Below are 20,602 nucleotides of genomic sequence, written 5' to 3' on the forward strand. Positions count from 1 at the left end.
CAATAAACATATGAGCGCATCAATCAGAAAAAAGCATTTGACATGATAACGCATCTATCTATGATTAAAAAGTTTCATAACGTAGAAAAAAATCCCCAATTTGATAAAGAGCACAGATGAAACTTAAAACTAATTCATGCTGAATGCTTTCCCCTTAGGACTGGGACCAAGGCAAGAATGCCCACTCCGAACTTCTATTTCAACATTTTAATAAAGTTCCAGTTGGTGCACTAAAGCAAGAAATATAAATTGAAGGCATATGGATTTGAAAGGGAAACTGTATGTTTCTACATGAAACATGATCCTAACAAATTTGCAAGAAAGCTAGTAGAACTAATCAGATAGATTAGCAAGGCAGTAGCATATAAAAATCAATACAAAAAGTCAACTATATTTCTGTATACTAGCAATGAAGAAACTGAAAATGGTATTAAGAAAACTATTCCATTCACAACAGCACCAAAAATAATAAAATAACAAAACGAGTGCAAAATCTGTATACTTAAAGCTACAAACCATTGCTGAGAGAAATTAAACACGATCCAAATAAATGGAAAGATTTACGATATTCGTGGACTGGAACACTCAATATTGCCATGATGGAAAATTTGCCCCAAGTTTATCTACAGACTTACCATGATCTCTTTTGAATTCCCACCAAGCCAGCAAGATTTTTCTTTAAGGAAATAGCAAGCTGATCCTAAAATGTATATGGAAATTCAGAGGACTTCAAGTGGCCAAAATAATTTAGAAAAAGAGGAACAGAATTGGAGGACTTCCACAATCTGACTGCAAAATTTAATCTAAAGCTACAGTAATCAAGGCAGTGTGGGACTGGCATAAGGACGACATATAAATCAATAGAACAGAGCAGAAACTCCAGAAATAAAACTTTTACATTTCTGATCAATGGATTTTAAACAAAGGTGCCAAAGCATTTCAAAGAGGAGAAATAAGAGTATTTTCAATAAACGGTATTGGAACAATTAAATAACTATATGCAAAAAAAAAAAAAAAAAAGGAAGAAAAAACCCCTTAACGCCCTTCTTCACACCATACACAAAAAAGAACTCAAAATTGATCATAGACTGACATCTAAGAGCTAAACTATAACACTTTAGGAAGAAAGAATAAAATCTTCATGATCTTGAGTTAGACAGTTTTCTTTAACATGACACCAAAAGCACTATTAAAGAAAAAAATGAGAAATTGTACTTCATCAAAATTAAAAACATCTGCTCTTCAAAAGTGACCATTACAAAAATAAAAATATAAGCCACAGGCCAGAATAAATATTTGCAAACCCTATAACTGTACTCAGAATATATAAAGAACTTTCAAATCTCAGTAAGGAAAACAGCCCTGTTATAACAAACCGTTCACCGAGGAGGCTCTGTGGGCGGCCAATAAGCACATGAAAAGATGGCCACAGCCTTCAACATTAGGGGAGTGCAGATTCAATCCACAATAGAATACCGCTACACACCCATCAGAATGGCTAAAAGCAAAAAGACTGACAATACCAAGTGTTGGTGAAAATGTGGAGGAAGGGAAGGCTCATATGTTGGTAGCTGAAAGTAAAATGGGAATGTATTTTTTTACAGATTGGCAGCTGAGCTGACATCTGTTGCCAATCTTCTTTTCTTCTTCTTCTTCTCCCCAAAGCCCCCCAGCGCATAGTTGTCTATTCTAGTTGTAGGTCCTTCTGGTTGTGCTGTGTGGGACGCCACCTCAGCGTGGCCTGACGAGCAGTGCCATGTCTGTGCCCAGGATCCTAGCTGGTGAAACCCCAGACCTCCAAAGGGGAACGCCGAACTTAACCACTTGGCCACGGGGCCGACCCCTAAAATGAGAATTTAAAGTGACGTCACTTTGGAAAGCAATTTGGCATTTTCTTAAAAACTTAAATACATTCTTATCATTTTACCCAGCTTCCCACTCCTGGGTTCTTACCAATGAGACATGAAAACACCTTTGTGCCTGTAACAGGGTTTGGGAAGAAGTGGGCTTTCCCACCAGTGAGGTCCTTTCCCAGGCCTCAGGATTCCCTGAGATACCATGACTTAAAACTGACTAGTAACGGACTTGAATTTTCTGAAAGATTAACCTCAATATCAAATTTCTTTTTCTGTTTTATTAATTTTCATTTTCCCCCACAGCAAACAGTTGTCGACCCAAATTCATCTGCTTCTGGGTAAGTTCTGTGCTTACTAGAGTTGTTTTTGCCGTCTGAAAAATAGCTGTATTCTCTTCTTAAGTCAAATTACTTTGGAAAATAATTGATCTGTGATGGGATATTTTTAAATAATATGATACAATAGAAAATAAAATTGTTCCATTTAACTTTACTAACATTTATAGCCATTCATGTATCTCATTTTCACTTATCCTACTTGCAAAAACTACGATAATTCTTCTCTCCCTTCTTTACAACTAACATCTGAACTAATCTGCAGAAATGAGTCAATGCTCATTTATTTTTTTTCAGTCTGAGAACATGTGCGAAGTTGAGTCTGAACGTCCTTTTCATGGTCTCTAATAATATTTTATTTTGATTAAGCTCCTGAGAGTCAGGCGTACTCATTTTGAGTCCGTTTGAGTCAAGTAGACACTAAGTAAGTGACAGCTCTGCCCCTGGAACACTGCACACAAGCACGTGTGCACACGCAGTGCACATGACCTTTCACCTTCAAAATCACAAGAGCTGAGAGTGGTCCATTATAAAGGCCACGATCCACAGTAAGTGCACATTTTTAAAAGTGTGTTCTGTCTCCGTGATGAAACTGTTTGCGGCCATGAAAAATCATCTCCTAGAATATCCAGAAACAAGAAATATGCTCACAGTGTTATGGTGAGTGCTTTAGTTTGCTAGAGCTGCCATAACAAAGTACCACAAAAGAGGTGGCTTAAAAGATAGAAATGTGTTGTCTCACTGTTCTGGAGGCTGGAAGTATGAAATCGAGGCCTTGGCAGGAGCTGTTCCTTCTGAGGGCTGCAGGGTCTGGTCCAGTCTTCCCTTCTTGGCTTGTGGACATGGATCACTCTGTGTCTCTTTGCATCATCTTCCTTCTATGCCTGTCTGTCTGTGTGTCCACATTTCCTCTTTTCATAAGGCTACCATTCATATTGGGATTAGTGCCCACTCTAACCACCTCATTTTAGCTTCATTGCTTCTGAAAGACCCTCTCTCCAAACAAGGTCACATTTTGAGGTCCTAGGGGTTCGGGTTCCAATATATCTTTTTTGAAGGGACACAATTTAACCCATAGCAGGCTGCCCTCTGGCCCTTCAAAATCCATGTCCTTCCCACGTGCAGCATAATTCACCCCATTACAGCTTCCCCCAATGCAAGCATCAACTCAAAGTCCCAAATCTGATCATCTAAGTCATCCAAATCAGTGATGGCTGAGACTCAGGATATGATTCATCCTGGACAAAATCTCTCTCTATCTGTGAACCTGTGAAACCAGGCAAGTTATTTGCTTCCAAAATATACTGAGAGGACAGGCATAGGATAGACACTCCCATTCCAAAGGGAAGAAAGGGTCACCAGTCCCAAGCAAATCTGAAACCCAGCAGGGCAAATTGCTCAGATTTTGTCCTGAGAATACTCTTCTTTGGCTTGATGCCCTGTGCTGTCACCAGGCCACCCGGTTAATGGCTCTACCACGCCCAGCTCCAGCCAGGAAGCTGGGTTTCTTACCCATTTAAAACTTGAGAATCAGTTGAGACTTTTTCAGCCCCAAGTCCTCTAATCATTCACTTTGCCGGACAAAACCGTGAGAGTCACCATCAGGCACCATCATGCTGTCTGGTTTATCTTGAGCGCCAATTCTGCTTAACAAAGACAGCAGCCCTTGAGAATGGAGGTGGTGGCTTCACCCTCTGGAACCAAGGAGGTGGTCCTGATCTTGGAGCATTTTCCCTTCTCTTAAAGGATAACGCATGTCACAGCCAGAAAGCTCCGCAGGCCTATTTCCTGCAGGAGAACTCTGAAGTCTGATGGCCTTCCTTCCTTTTGTCCCATCTGAGACCTTTCCAGAAGCACCGTGACCTTTCATGGTTCTAGCAACGTTCTGTTCATGATGATACCTGAATTCTCTAAGGTGATAGAAGCTTTCTCTACAGCGCCGAAATCTTTCTGAAATCTCACCTTTAATGTCTGTATTTCTACCAACAGTCTTTTGAAGGCAATCTAGGCTTTTTCTATCATTCACCCAAAACTCTTTAAGCCTCTATTCATTACCCAATTCCAAGGTCAATTCCACATTTTTAGATATTTGTAACGACAGCAGCCCACTTCCCTGTACCAAAATCTGTATTAGTTTGTCTGCACCCTGATCTAGGGACCAGGACTCCAATATGGCATTTTCGAGAAGACGCAATGCAACCACAGCAACAAGCACATTTTTTAATTCTTGTTCCCCACTGTATTTTCCTCAGAACACAAGGTGCATATATTACCTCTCTGATATAAAAAAAAAAGACTAGTTCACAATACTGGATTGTATGTTTGAAAGTTGCTAAGAGAGAAAAGTTTTCATTATAAGGAAAAAAATTGTAACTATGTGAGGTGATGGATATTAACTAAACTTATTGTGGTAATCATTTCATAGTATATACAAATATTGAATGATTATGTTGTGCACCTTAACCTTATATGATGTTATATGTCACGTACATCTCAATAGAACTGGAAGCAAAGGTTACTTTTAGAAAACATTTTTCAATGTTTTAAACATTAACGTATTTAGATACTGCATTCCTACCCTTTAACAACAAATTTCATCTAGAGCCATTTGTTACAATTTTAGAATTATAATACAAAAGGAAAAAGCATGTATTGAACCATCCCAGGGAAACACACACACACGCCCCTCCCTTCCAGGTCCCCCTGCCCTCGCCCTCTCCCTGAGGGACCACTAACTGCTGAGCAGGTGTCGGGGAGGCTGCGCTGGGTCCCACAGGGAAGCGTCCTGCCCCCACCCAGCACAGAACAGCCCACGGGCCGCTGCTGTCGTGGCCCGGGCTCCCTGCTGGGCCCGTGCCATGACCATGAAGCCCATTCTGCTGACAGAGGAGTCAGATGGCCATGCTGGGGACGGGGACTGGGAGGCCAAGCCCAGAGACAGGGACAGAAGTCAGGGAGGGGGTGCGAGGGAGGCACCCGTCTCTTGCTCGGAAGACGGACCCACACAGCCTGGTTGTGCGAACTGCTCAGGGTTCCTCTGGGGACCCCCGAGACCCCTGACTCATAATGGCGCCTGGGGCATCCTGGGTCATGATGAGTCAGTGCACCAAGCTGGTTTTACTCACTCCAACCCAGCAGCCCTGGATCGCGGGGCAACTGTAGACGGAGTGGGGGGCAGTCTGTAATGCCTGCTGTCTTCTCAAAGCTCATAGCCATGATGCCTGCTCAGGTAGCTCTTAAATACGGTAGCAGCATATAAATAAAAATATTCTCTGCTTCTCTCCTGGACTTCCACCTCAAGAGTACTGCTTTAACACAGAGGGTGAAGCCACAGGTGTTTTCCCCATGCAAGTACAAAAAGTTCACCCACATTGAAAAGTTATTATACCACACACATTAGTCTGAAGCTTCCTTTTTTATTCCCCCAACAACATATCAACGGACAACTTGCATGACATTACTGTGTGAGGGACCCATGCTGTTTCCCCAGCATCATAGCCCCACAAGGAGACAGTTACGACCCGGAAGTCAGTCTCCCCTGGTGAGCGAGGGGCAGGAAGTGCCAGCCCACACTCTGGCGAGTCTTGCTCAGGAAGCTCCGCCCCCAAACAAAATCTTCCTGTGGGAAGCTCCCGCGTTCTTGGCCTGAGAATAGGGGGCCTGGGTTCTTGGGGGGCGTCACTGTCGCTTCATTCTGCAGCCCTAGGGGACAAAGCAACTCACTGTACAGCTTGTCAGGAGACTGGTTCTTTAAACTCTATAGATTTTGAACATTGTTCAGTTAAAAGAAAAAATATGATGTGATATTATTGAGTATAAACTATTCCATCCTTGAAATGTACTATATTCCTCTTTGTGGGGATATTCTTTCACTTTCCATGGATTGACTTTACTTCTCCAACAAGAAAACGAGCTAACCTTGTTTAATTAAAGGGCTGGTTATGAGGTCAGGATTACACTAACACTGTGTGAGTCCATAAATCTTGTAGATACACTGGGCAATAAAATACTATTAGTCCTTTTGTAATTGCGGAAAGTATTTCTGGGGTAATCTAATAGTTTGGATCCAGTTGGTCAAATTGGTGCTTTAGACAACCACTCACAGCCTCGCTCTTTGGGCCACACCTACTCTAGCAGGTCCTGGAGAGCAGGGCCTTTGTCCGTCTACACCATGCTGACGGAAAACGTGTCCACTCAGTTAGTGCCTTGGTCTGTGATGATGTTAATCACAGGCACATTTTCGTGGAAAACGTTGTGTAGGACTTTATCAAACCTCTCTTCCCAGTGGCAGCTGTCAGACTAACTCAGTGGGAGAATTTCTTCTGGTTTGTTTATCTGTTGAATGGTTGTATAGAAATTGACCACATGGACTGAAAATATGAATAAGAGAGTAGGGTCCATCACACACGAGGCTGCTACTTATCTGATTTTAAAGGCGTTGCACTCGGCTAAGATCCACCACGTGGCTGGTTCTGATTTTCCTTTGGCGGGTAGAGCACGCCTTTGCACCACCCCCGACAGGCGTGAGGGTCTCTCCCACATGAGTCTCACGCCTGTTTGCTGTACAGTAAGCTCTCAAGTGCTCACAGAGCTCCCCAGGAGCGGCCTGGCCTGTTCCTGAGATTGTGCCAACACGAGGGAACCACGTGACGGGACATTCTGTGGCACTTCGCAGCCCTCGCAGTGCCCTGGGCACTCGCCCCACAGCGAGGGCCTTCTGTGTTGACGTGTCTCTTCGTTCCCGCCCTCCCCAGCAGAGTGAAGCGGAAGGAGTTCCTGCCGCCACCACCGCTGTTTCTGTCTTCAAGTCTGAGTTCCACCGCTGTCGTCGCCCCAGAGGGCGCCCAGGAGGGCGCTTGGACGCTGAAGGTGAGCACGGGCAGCAGCCGCGGAGTCTGCGTGCAGGGCTGGGGGCCCAAAGTCGGGTCTGAGGCTCCCTCCAAAATGAGGTGGACGGGAGACCCTGGACGGCTTGCTCGACTGACTTAAGCATTCACTGTGCCCAGAATGCTACTCAAATGCAACAAAGGTGAGCGGGGAATAGAAGAAAGAGTGAGGGACAGGAAATACCCGTGACTGTGGGACGTGTGTGTGACAGAAGCAGATAAAGTGCAGAAACGGGTTGCTACTAAAGCTGAAGCCTCATGCACGCTCGGCGAAGTGCACTGCTGTCTGCAGCCAGCTCTGAACGGAACGTGCTGGGCTGTTATGTGGTGAGGGATGCGGGACAACACGCCAGTAACGGCATGGAGCTTCTCTGACAATCCCTCTGACTTTTCTGTATGTTCAGAATTTTTCATGATAGAATGTTGGGGAATAACTGTGTGTGTAGGAAACAGACGGGGAATAAAGATGGTGTGTGTAACGCATAGTCAAAAAATAGAGCATGTGAGTGTGCGTGTGAGACACACGCAGAGGCCAAAGGCAAACTGAGTGAGGAAGCCAGCAGACGAGGCACATGGCTGAGAAGTGCTGATGACACCCGGGACGGGATGTGGGCAGGACCGGGCGGCCCAGGCAGAGGTGCACGAGGGGCAGAGGCTCAGGTGGAACAGCCTGGTGAGCAGGTGAGTGTAGAGACTGTCGAAGGGAGAGCGGAAGGCGAGACTGCCACAGGGCCGAAGGGCGCACAGGTCTGCACAGACCTCCGGGACGCTCCCTCCCAGAGTGACTCATGCCGCGAGGGGAGCCTGCAGTGCTTGACTTCCCGTCTCTTTCAGACCTGCGGCCCAATTTCGCTTCCGCAGCAGCAGAGACTCAGAAGGATGCACTTGAAGTCTAGGCTTCATCCTGCACTCCGTTTAGGAGAGCCCCATCCTGACCACTGGCAGTCAGACCCTGGCCCTTAACCCCACTGCCACATTCGCTGAGAGTCTGATGCCGGTGGCTGGTCCACACCCCCAGAGCTGGCCCGTGACCTTCTCTCAGCCGCAGGCTCAGTCCGGAACCTGCGTCTGATCCTGCAGCCCTGGGCTCGCCTCTCTGCAGGTGGCTCCAAGGCCTGCTGCTCTGAGCCGAGTGGTTGGAAAACTAACTGGCACCATAAAGTGCACTTGGACTTTGGCATCAGACAGACCTGGCTTCCATTCTAGTGTGGAGACGTTACTGGTTTTATAACCTTGAGGAAGTTTCTTAAACCGCTCTGAGGCCCTATTTCTTCCCAAGGAACTAAGGGGACGTTGATATCTATTTCCCAGAGGAGAAAATGTGTGCAGACTGAATGAGGAGCCGTGAGCACTGCTGCCCAGTGGCTGGCTCGGGGTGATGCTCAGGCGATGGGAGTGGCCTCCCCACCACACACACTTGTTTTGGACCTTGGTGCACGGAATTGCATTGATCATAATCCTTGGCTGGGGACAGACTCACCGTTGACCTGTGCACGACCTGCTCTTTTAATTTACTGAGCATTCTAGTTACTTATTTTTGGTAACAAAAGAAGCAGCGCCACCCAGAAGGGCAGGGTCCTGAGGCCTCCCTCTGCCTATGTGGCCCCTCGGAGTCCTCGCACCCACCACGCTCTTCACTCTGGTTTTCCGTTGAACGTTGTGCTTTAGACTGTCCGCGCTCCTGAAAAGTGCCCACATGCAGTACATTGGCTACTTTTTGTCTTGCAGAAGGGACAGCACCTGTGTGTGGGGTTTGGGATTTTGGGGGAATCTCCTTTTTCACTTGATACTAAATTGTGTCAATGTGTCCACTTTGTTTTCTCTGTAACATTTCTCCCCATACCACATTTATCCATCCGCTCTGCTGAGGATGGGCATGGGGATGGTTTCCAGGGTTTTGCTGCCACGCGGCTGCTGCCATGCCCCATCTTGACACCTCTCCTCTTGTAGGGTGCAAGGCCTACTCCTAGGAGTGGAATTGCTGTGTATGTGAACGTTCAGCCAGACTGTTTCCTAAAGAGGTTGTATGGTCTACACTCTCACAACCACGTGTGAGAAATTCTGCTGATGAGCATCCTCTCCAACACTTGGAGCTGCAGGTCGTGGGGTGCGGACGGCCAGCCGACTGTGGGGTCTCCCTGCATTCCCATCATGATTAATGGTGCTGAATGCACGTTAGCCGCATGAGTTTCCTCATGTGGAGTACTTGCTCATGTCCTCAGCCCATTTTTCTCTTAGGCTCTTTCTGCTTTTCTTATAGCTTTATGTGAGTTATTTCTACCTTCTTGATACAGATCCTGTCAGTTGAGTGAAGTGCAGACAGAGTGTCACTGTGCAGCTTGACTCCGCGTTTAATTTAACGTGAGATTTGATGAACCAGACCCATGAGTTTCAATATAGGCACATTTACAGATATTTTATAGATAATGCTTTTAGGTCTTGGTTAATAAATCTTTCACCAAAAGATATAAAACAGACCCATCTATACTTTCTACTAGGAGTTTTAAGTGTTTGATTTTGACAGGTGAGTCCTTACACTGTCACAGTTTATTTGAGTGAGTGATGTGAGGTAGGGCTTCAAACTCATTGTTTCCCATGTGGATTTCCATTTTTCCAGTTCTGTTCATTGAAGAGTCCCTCATTTCCCCACTGGTGTCACAGCCCCCTCTGTCCCATAACAAAGCTCAACACAGTGTGTCAACACAATGTATTGGAAGACAGTGCATGGCATTTGTGAGTCTGTTTCTGGGCTCTCAGATCACTTTCATTGGTCAATTTGTCTAACCCTGCACTAATGCCCTAGTGTCTTACTTTCCACAGCTTCGTCAGTTCTGACAAGAAGTATTCCCTTTCTCTCTTCCAAGAAGGGCCCGAGTTACTCAGTATAACTGCCCCTGAGGGCCCCTCTTTTCTGCCTGGCGCCTCCCACCACCACCCGACCCTCCACATTTCTGGGGCCCCGACGTCAGAGCCTTCTTGCCTCCTGTGAGGTGGGAGAGCCTGGCTGCTGGCTCTGCAGGGTCAGCTAAATGTTCCACCTCCCCCATGCTCAACGGCATGTCTCCTCCCCATCCTCGCCCCTCCCTCCTGCCCCTGCTGCCCGCCACGGCCCTGGGTCCAGCAGTCTGTGCAGATGGCTGCCCTCAGCTCAGTGTCCTTCTCCACAGCCACTTCAGTGACAGCTTTGTGAGCTCTGCAGCCATCTGTTTTCCTTCCTCTAACACTGTGTTAAGCTTTCATTTGCTCTCCCCTTCCCTCTGGCTATGTCTTTTTGAGCTTGTACTTGTTCATCTTTGCCTATTTTTTGGCAGATATTTGCAGGGACTGTGTAAACAAGCTTGGTCAGTCTGCTGTGTTTAACTGGAAGTTGTTACCTCTGCATTTTTTTTATTTCTTCTTGAGTCAGTTTTGGCAAGTTGTATGTTTCCAGGAAGTTGTCCATTTCATCTACGTTATCCAATTTCTTGGCATACAACTGTTTAGATTATTCTCTTATAATCCGTTTTATTTCCGTAAAATCCACGGTGATGTCCCCACTTTCATTTCTGATTTTAGTGATTTGAGTCTTCTCTCTTTTTTTCCTCTCAATTCTGTTAATTTTTTTATTCTTCTCCCCATAGCCCGCCGGTACATAGTTGTACATTCTAGTTGTGAGTGCCTCTGGTTGTGCCATGTGGGACGCCACCTCAGCGTAGCCTCATGAGCGGTGCCATGTCTGTGCCTGGGATCCGAACCAGTGAAACCCTGGGTGGCCGAAGCGGAGCACCAGAACTTCACCCCTCTGCCACGGGGCAGCCCTCAATTCTGCTAACTTTTGATCCATACATTTTGGGACTCTGTTGTTAGGTGTGTGAAATATTTATAATTGTTCTATCTTCCCACTGGATTGAAACTTTTATCAATATATAACGTCCTTGTTTGTCTCTTGTAACCAGTTTTGACTTAAAGTCTCTTTTGTTTGACAATAATATAGCCATCCCAGCTCTCTTTTGGTTACCATTTGCATGGAATATCTTTTTCCATACTTTTACTTTCAAGCTCTTTGTGTCTTTGTATCTAAAGTGAGTCTCCTCACATTGTAGTTGTTTTTTTTTAGCCTAATCTGCCAGTCTCTGACTTTTAATAGGAGAACTTAATCCTATTACATTTAAAGTAATTACTGATAAGGATTTACTTCCTCACTTAGTTATTTGTTTCCCGTATAGATCTTTTTTCTTATTCCTCAATTCCTCTATCACTGCCTTTTTTGTATTTAGTTGAAAGTTCGTGCTGTGCCGTTGTGATTCCTTTCTTCTTTCCTTTTCTATATATTTTTTAGTTATCTTCTTAGTGGTTACATTGGGGATTACAATTAACATCTTAAACGTGTAACAATCTAGTTTGAATAATACCACCTTACTTTCAACAGTATACACTCTGTTCCATATACATCTCCACCCCTCCTCCTTCTATTGCCAATGTCACAGGTTACGTCTTTGTACGTTGTGTGCCCATTGACAAAGATTTATAATTATTGTTTTACGCATTTGTCTTTTAAATCATATAGAAAAAGAGAGGAGTTGCAAACACAGTAGAACAGCACTGGCTTATATGTTAACCTTTACCTTTACGTGGAGTTACCTTTACCAGTGGTCTTTATCTCCTCTTGTGGCTCTGAGTTACATTCTAGTGTCTTTTTGTTTTAGCCTGGAGGGCTCCTTTTAGCATTTCTTGTGGGGCAGATCTACTGGTAATGAATTCCCTCAGCGTTTGTTTGCCTGAGAATGTCTTAATTTCTCCTTCGTTCTAAAAAGATAGTTTTGGTGGATATAGAATTCTGCATTGGCAGACTTTTTCCTTTCAGGACTTGAAATATGTCACCCACTGCCTTCTGGCCCCGTGGATTCTTATGGGAAATCAACTGTTATCTTATGGAGGATCTTTGTTTGGGATTCCTTGCTTCTCTCTTGCTGCTTTCTAAATTCTCTCTTGGAGCTCTGAGAATCTGACTGTCACATGTCCTGGTGTGGATCGTTTTGAGTTTATCTTGCTCGCAGTTTGAGCTTCTTGGATGTGTAGATTCCTATCTTTCATCAGATTTTGGAAATTGTCAGTGATTATTTCTTCAGTTCTTCTTTTCTCTGTTCCCCCTCTCTTCTCCCTCTGGGACTCCTTTGAAGCATATGTTGATACCCTTGACGGTCTCCCACAGGTCCACCGGACTCTACTCGCTTCCCTTCAGTCTTTCTTCTTTCTGGTCCTCACACTGATCATTGCAGTCGTCTTCAAGTTTGCTGATCCTTTCTTCCATCTGCTCAAATCTGTTGAGCTGCTCTAGTGAATTTTCATTTTGGTTTTTGTACTTTTCAGCCCTAGAATTTGTTTTGTTCCCTTTTATAATTTCTGCCTCTTTATTGATATTATTTGTTCATATACCTTTTTCCTGATTTCCTTTAGTTATCTGTCCGTGATTTCCTTTGGCTCATTGAGCATATTTAAGACAGCTGATTTAATGTCTTTGACTATTCATTCAAATGTCTGGGCTTCCTGAGGGAAATTCTGTCAAATTCTCTTTCTCCTGTGAGTGAGCCATATGTTTCTGTTTCTTCGCATGTTCTGTAATGTTTGTTGAGAACTGGGTATTCTGAGTATTGTAATGTGGTGACTTTACATATCGGATTCTCCCACTCTTCAGGGATTGCAGTTGTTTTCCTGTTGAGGGCTGGAACTACCTGTTTGTGATTTTTCCAAACTATTTTTGCAAAGTATGCATATCTTTTCACGGAAGTTTCTCTTCTGTTACCTCTGTGGTCGGCCAGTGACCTGAAAAAGATTTCCTTCAATGTCTGGCTGCAAGAAGAGAGGGGAAAGGTTCTGTGTCTTTAAATCTCCCCATAGTTGGCACTGAGGGAAGGCGCTGCTGCGAGAAGAGCCGAATCCAAGGCAAGCACCTGTGCCCGAACCTCAGGGCATGGCCACCAACCGAACATACAACCTGAGCTTTTGGAGCACTAACGTCGTGCTGCCTTCCCTGGCGCCGGCCAGCTGCTCCCAGGATGAGGGAGCCGCAGCCACAGCAGGACTGAGGAGTGGGGCAGCATCGGGTCCACACACGCTGCTGGCTTCTGAAAGATCAGCCACCTCTCCCTTCCGCAGGCAGCCCCAGCCGGACTGTATGTGATCAGGTTCCAGTGCGAGCTAGGGGATTCCAACTGCTCTTTCCAGCATAACACTGCTTCAGTGGAGGCCGGACCTCTAAGGCTGCCATCACTTCGTGCTTGGGTGACCCACGGCTGCACTTCTTCATTTACATGCTTAAAACATACTTTTGCAACACAGTCGTCATGTCTATCCTTCCCCACGAGTCTCCAGTCCACGGTCCTCCGCTATTGCACTTACCGTGTTTTGTCACATTTTAACTTTCATTCCAAATTAATGTTTTGTTTTCCCTGTGTTGTCAGTAAGTTGTAGCTCAGGTTTGGTGATACTTGGCTCGCCTTGGCTTTCTGAGTCCCATCACTTCCTCCTGTGCATTATTCTTGCACGGCCCTTCTCCATCAAGATTACGGCTCCTTCTGCTGTCGTCTGCAGGCAGACACCCTGTTCCCAAGGATTCAGGAAGTTTTGCAGCAGCTGTCGATGGCCTGGCTACTCAGCCTGCTGCACCCCCAACTAACTGCCCCACCAGGAGCCCTGCCCACCCGCCGCCGGCGTGCACAGCCTCCTCCACAGTGGGTTTCCTGAGGGTCACTGCCGTCTTGTACTGCACGCTCCTCCGACCACATCCTTGTGCCGTCTGTTCCATTTGCGTTCTCTTCTTCAGGGCGTCGTTATTTCTGGCCCAACAAGGATTTCCCTCCTTGTCTTCCTTTGAAGTCGTATCTTTACTCATTTAGGTGTCTGTTTATATCCTGACTTTCATTTTTAAGGGCTGGAGCAGAGAAGGGAGACTATAGCACTATAAATATGCTATTTTGATTTAGAAGTCTCCTAGAGACATTTTGCTTTCAAAACTTTCAAAGAAAAGTTTTTCACAGACCCAGTCTCTGGTTGATGCCACGTCAGCACTGAAAGTTAAAATAGGCACCATGCCCGCCGTTTTGGGAAGACTGGCCCAGAACTGTGGCCACACTTCCTCTCTGCCAGCCAGCATGCATGGCACAGTGAAGTCTCCAGTTGGCTGGGCCAGGGCAGCACCAGGGCAAGGATCAAAACACCTATACTCAGATGTGGTATGAAAACACCTGGGCTCCCTGGTAGGCTGAACTCAACACCATCAAGCAGAGTTGTGTGGAGAAGCTACCAGGTATGAGATGAACTGTTGTGTGCCCCACACTTCCCTCTTTCTCATGCCGGGAATCTAAACGGGTCTCCTTGGTTGCCATGAGACCCTCGTACTCATCAAGCAAAGCACCTCTTGTCCCTCTACTGGTGCACACGCAGAGGAAAAAGCCCACGTTCTCCACCCAACACAGTCATTGCCCACGACTGGCCCCACATCCTAGAGAATGTTCTGAGACTGCAGAGGTGAGGTGTTTGCCCACATCCCAGAGTTCATCAGTGGGAGAGCCAGACTTGTCTGTCTCTAAAATGTACTCTTGTTGCTACATTTTGTCCCCTTTGGCAGGATAACAAAGACTACATCACATATGCCCGATTCTCTCTCTTTCTGTAGGTTGCAATGGATCAAGAAGAAACGAAGCAGCCTGGGGAGGGGAACCGTGCTGGAGATGCAGTTCTGGCTCTAGGTAGGCTGTTGTGCAGTTTGAGTCACGTTGAGACCTACTCCAGGTTCTCTAGAGAGTTGACTGTTTCCTACGGAAAGCCAGCGGATGGCCAGGGTCCAGGACACTTGTCTCAGCGAAATGGAGGACAAGCTTGAGCTCACATGGAGTGTCTGCAAATAGCCCTGATATCCAGCCTGCTTGCCCACCACCTGCTCTGTGTGCCAAAAAGCAGTAGGTCCAAGACGTGCAGCTGGACGCTCGGCTGAAGCATAAGCTTGCAAACCATCTGCAAATAGCTGAGAGCTGGCTCAGCAAATAGCTGAGCTGTGGAACATCTGATGGGCAGTGGCGGCCAGCTTACTAATGGCCACAAACAGCAAGGTCCCATGAAGAGTTTGGTTAGCAAGTGAAACTGAAGGTCTGATGCATTCTACAGAAGCTCAGACTCAGCCTCCGTGTCCTGCCTGTGATGTTTTGAGTAATTTCAGGTAGAATCTTCATTGTTCACATGTCCTAATCCTTCCAGAGCTCGTCTGAAATGGTGTCACCTCATTTTAAAAAATACTCAACACTCAAACAGCTGATGTTTGCTGGACTGACGTCTCGTTGTTGTGCATTTCTTTACAGTGCACAACCTGGTCGAGCACGTAACTTTAGTCTGCTCAGCATGCTGTGTATGGGCATCAGCGACTCCTGCTTCTAGAAAGGAGAGGGAGGCTGAGAGGGGTAGTGTGACTTCTACATAATTCCAGAAAGATTTAAGTGAGTTTTAAGGATTATAAAATACAAACCAATGGTGTAAGTGAAAAAGGGAGGGAAAAAGAAGACAAATGGCGCCTGAGCCTCAGGGTTCCAGTCATGGGCAGGTTGATTCCCAGGACGGATGGACATGCAGACAGACGAGCACCGTGGATGTGTGAGTGCCGTGCATGTGGGGCAAGTGATCTGAAAGGCTTTCATGACCACGCAAGACAGGAAGGGGTTCTCAGGCCAGGGACGGAGGCAAAGAGGAAGCCCAAAGACAACCCGGTGGGCACGGAAGCCTCTGCCCCGGGGCGTCTGCCAGCCCTGATTTTCACAGCTTTACAGGAGGAGAAAGAGAAGACCAAGCTCAGAGCACAGCCGGAAGGGGAGGCCGGTAAGTCATCCCCTCAAGTTTGGCCCCTGAAATGGCCATGCCCTCACTGTAGTGGTGAACCAGAAGGAACCCAATTCTCCACCCCAAAGGACTTGGGGATAATCAGCCACCTCAGACCGTGGAGCTGAGGAAAAGAAAAGGAAAAGAGAAAAATCGCTGCTGAGTATTTGGAACAACAGGCTGTCCCTAACTTTGTGCTGGGTGAGTGGTCCAAAAGATCGTCCATCTGAGAATTCGCAACGAGTCATTCTTGACTGGCCACTCCCAGATGCCGAGCAGAATTCCTCTCTGAGCAACCAACCTTCATCCCAGGCTTCTTCATCAGGATTTTTCACAAATAAAACTACAAAGAAAATGAGCAGCTCTCAATAACACACGACTGGCTCCACATGGCAATAAGCACTCTGAGTCAGAATCAACAGAAACTATAGCATAAATGGACACACAAAGATGCGGGTATTGGACTTAGCAGATGGAAACACAAAATAACTATCATTATTTCATTTAGAGAAATAAAAGGCAATGGTAAAAATAACTGAAAACAGAAAAGTAGTTTTTAAATTACCAAGCACATTTGACAAAGAACCCAATAAAACTTATACAAATGAAAAATACCAACAAAATTAAAAAGTTAACTGATAGATCTAACAATATATTAGGCAGTCGAGAAGTGAATTAGTGAATTAGAATCTAGAACTGGAGAAATTACTCAAATACAGAAAGACAAAGAAATGCAAAATACGAAGGAAAGTGAATAGGATAGAGTTTGAAGTCTGTGATATGTGTAATCAGAGTCCCAGAAACAGAGAAGAAAATCATGAAGAGACACTATTTAAAGAGATGATGGCTGAGAATTTACCAGCACTGTCGTAAGATACCAACTGACAGATTCACAAAGTCCAGTAAATCTAACATGGTAAATAAAATTCTAGATGCATCGTAAGTAAAGTGACAAACACATGAGGCAAAGAAAATATATATTTTTAAACTTCCAGTGATAAAAACAGAATCTCTTCCAAGGAGTTGCTGATTAACTAACTTCATTCACGCTAGTGGAAACCAGAGCAGAGTTGAATCATACCTTTAATATGGTGGCGAAAAGTCAATCTAGGATTCTATACGTGGCTAAAGTATCTTTTAAGAATGACGATGAAATAGACATTTCTACATATCGGTAAGAAATGTTAGAAGAAGGAAAAATATACCATTTACTATAGCATTTTTTGAAAATGAGGTCTCTAGGAATAACCCTAACAAAAGATGTGCAAGACTTGTGGAGAAAATTGTAAAACTTAAAGAGAGACATTTGAAAGAGACCCAAACAAATGAAGAGACATGTATTGTTCCTGGAGTGTGAGTTACATTGGAAAGATGCCAAAATTCCCAAATAGAGTCAATGTGACCTCAATCAAAACCCCAACTAGTTTTGTGTGTGCGTGTGTCTATGTGTTTGTAGGCAACTTGAAAAGCTGATTCTTAACCATATGTGGTATTTGAAAGGGTCAAGAATAGCGAAGACACTCTTGAAGAAAAGGGGCGATGTAGGAAGACGTGCCTCACTGTTCCTTTGAAGTTCCATCCATTAAAGACACTGTGGTATTCTTGTAGAAGCAAATGTGGAGATCAGGGAGATGATTAGAGCTGCCCGGAGAAAATCCATCCACACACAGACACTTGGTTTTTGAAGAGTGTGACTGATGATAGGAATAGATGTTTTAATAAGAGCTGCTGGAATAATTGGTACCCATGTGGGCATAACGTTAATAAAATTAGCCCCCACCTTGTAGTATTCACAAAAATCAATTCCATGTGGACTAAAGACATAAACGTAAAGGGCAAACTGTAGAAACTTTTAGAAGATAATACTGGATAACGTCCTTGTGTCCTCAGGGTATACAGTCGTCCCTCTGCCTCAGCAGGGGATTTGTTGCAGGACCCTCCATGGGGGACCCTCCACTACCAAAGTTCACAGATGCTCAGAGATCTACAGTTGGCTCTCCATGTCCACGGGTTCCGCATCCAAGGGTCAAAAATACAGTATACGGGTACAGTCACCCATTGCTTAACGAAGGAGATGAGAAATGCGCCGTTCGGCGATTTGGTCGTCGTGTGAACATCGTAGAGTGTACTGACACAAACCTAGATGGTATAGCCTTCTGCACACCTAGGCTGTGTGGCACTGATCTCATGGGGCCACCATGGCACAGGTGGCGGGTCGTTGACCAAAATGTGGTTATGTGGCGCGTGCCTCTATTTTCCATCCACGGTTGGTTGAATCTGCTGACTGCGTAAGGATTTGTTAAGTGAGCTCTTTTTAAAGGCACTAGTCATAAAGCAAGATATACATAAATTAGATAACACTAAAATCAAGAACTTCTGGTTATCAAAAGATGCCACTAAAAAGTGAAAAGTCACACCAAAAATTGGAAAAATATTTGCAACACATAATTGAGAAAGGACTGGTATCCAAAATACATAAAGAACTATGACTCAATAAGAAAGAAGTAGACAAATGATTGAACGGGCACTTCGCAGAAGAGGAAACCCAGAAAGCCAATAAACACGTTCAGAGTGCTAACTGTGTCATGAATCGGGAGGCACAGCCTGGAGCCACGTGTGGCAGCACCATCTGCCCATCACACTGTCTATTCCTGGCAACGGTGGGGGCCTGGGAACATGTGTGACTGGTGGGTTTAAGATGACGCAGCCACTTTGGGATGGCATGACCTTCCTCAGCTGCGTGAGCTAACCAAGGCCCGCCAGGTCATTCTAGGTGTGTATCTTAGAGAAATTCTCCCCTGAGCCCAGCAGGAGACGGACAACAGTTCAGAACGGCCCCACGTGGGGAACGACTGGGATGCTGAGCAGAAGATGGTAACCTGTGGAGCATTCGTGAGGGAACGCCGCAGCCCCAGGCCGGCTTCACAGGCAGTGAGAGAAGCAACAAAGTGCCGGCGCTGTGATTTCCTCTGCACAAAGTTCAGAAGCAGGCCACAGGCAACGCCACGTTGTTTAGATGGTGCGGTGTGCGAGTGGTGCGCTAGAGCCGTGTACAAACGGGAGAGTGCTGCCACACAGCCATCTATTGGCCAGGGGATGGGGAGGGGAGGACGTGACCGGAGACGACACACCGGACACACATCCTGGGGTCCCCCTGTGGGCTGTCACCCTCTCATTATTCTTTTAAATGTGCGTAAATGTTTATCTACTCTTCTCCATATGTGATGTATTTCACACTAAGAACAGAAAATAGCCTGTGTGGACGACGTGTTTGTCTCGCGGGGCTGGCTCACTGAGGGAGAGGAGGGTTCTGGCCGGGACGCAGCTGTGAGCAAGCCCGGGGTTCTCCCCAGAAACGGCCCCGCTTCTGGCAAAGGCCAGGACAGAAGGTGCCAGAGCACTGCGCCTCGGTCTTCAGGTCAGACCGGGCTTGGGGCCCGTGCACTCAGGGCTCCGTGGCCTCTTGCACACCTCACTCAGGGCGCTCATGGTGACTTTCGTTTGCTCCACAGGAGCCTGGGAGCCCATGCTGGCCGAGCGTGCCATCGGGGAACCTTCCTCCCCCAACATCCTGCCTGGGGAGGCGGCCATGGAAAACATTGGCGTCCCATCCTCGCTGCCCTGCAGCAGCCAGAATGGGCCATCCCAGGAGCCCTGGGACACCCGCCCACGGGACCAGAAGGCCCAGAGTGTGCAGTGCACCGTCATTGACATCGACAGTCAACCCCAGAGCATGGAGACCACCATCATCAACATCGGCAGTGAGCAAGAGGAGGGGGAGGCCCTCCAGGAGATGTGATACGTCCAGCACATCCAACCTCAGGAACCTACACAGGAGGCAGCTCCGGGGGAGGCTGCGCCCCCCAGCCAGGGTGCAGAGGGCATGCCTGCTCCTCTGGGAGAGACCAGGATCGACATGTGCCCCGTCCTTGGTGTGGAGCACGGCTGCCCCTTTGGAGAGGCCACCGAGCCCAGAGCCAACTCTCCTCCGAAACTCCAGTGACCATGACGTCCAGGAACCAGAGCTTCGGGACGGGCTCGCTGGTGCGTCCAGAGCATCCGGAGCATCTAGAGCGTCCAGAGCCAGAACAACTTCGAAGCTCTCCAGGGTGGACCTCCTCGGCACAGAGACCATCGTGCCCAGCGGGCCTCTTCTTCAAAGCTCCCCAGGACGCCCCTCCTCCGCAAAGGCACCAGTGTACCCAGCGGGCCTCTTCCTTGCTCTCCCAGAAGCCCCTCCTCCCTGCAGACAAAAGCGTGCCAGGCAGGCCTCTTCCTCGGAGCTCTCGTGGGTTCCCCTCCTTCGAGCACACACCAGCATGCAAGGCAAGCCAAGTCCCTGCTCTCCAGGATGCCCCTCCTCCATGCCAAAAGTTGTACACCAGGCAGGCCTCTTCCTTCTTCTCCAGGATGCCCCTCCTCCGCACAGACATCAGCATGCCCAGCGGGCCACTTCCTTGCTCCCCAGGATGGCCCTCCTAGTTGAAGACACCAGCGTGCCGAGCGGGCATCTTCCTTGTTCTCCAGGATGCCCCTCCTCCCTGCAGACAAAAGCGTGCTAGGCAGGCCTCTTCCTCAAAGGTCTCCAGGATGCCCCTACTTTCAGCAGAAAGATGCAAGCCAGGCGGGCCGCTTTCTTGTTCTCCAGGATGCCCCTCCTCCGAAAAGACAGCAGCATGCC

At 46.7% G+C, this 20,602-nt stretch overlaps 1 protein-coding gene across 1 annotated transcript in view; it reads left to right on the forward strand.

The window, feature by feature from the left end:
• Positions 1-20,543, forward strand: part of LOC124244621 (palmitoyltransferase ZDHHC11-like) — a 52,733-nt gene extending 32,190 nt beyond the window's left edge. Inside the window, exons 11-15 of the mRNA XM_046671221.1 lie at positions 2,160-2,194; positions 6,713-6,758; positions 6,899-7,060; positions 14,732-14,804; positions 19,434-20,543. Coding sequence (XP_046527177.1) covers positions 2,160-2,194; positions 6,713-6,758; positions 6,899-7,060; positions 14,732-14,804; positions 19,434-19,720 — 603 coding nt within the window. The 3' untranslated portion in view covers positions 19,721-20,543. The remainder of the gene's footprint in view (positions 1-2,159; positions 2,195-6,712; positions 6,759-6,898; positions 7,061-14,731; positions 14,805-19,433) is intronic.
• Positions 20,544-20,602: the final 59 nt, after the last annotated feature.

This window comes from Equus quagga, chromosome 9 (assembly GCF_021613505.1).
Source record: "Equus quagga isolate Etosha38 chromosome 9, UCLA_HA_Equagga_1.0, whole genome shotgun sequence".
Classification (NCBI taxonomy): domain Eukaryota; kingdom Metazoa; phylum Chordata; class Mammalia; order Perissodactyla; family Equidae; genus Equus; species Equus quagga.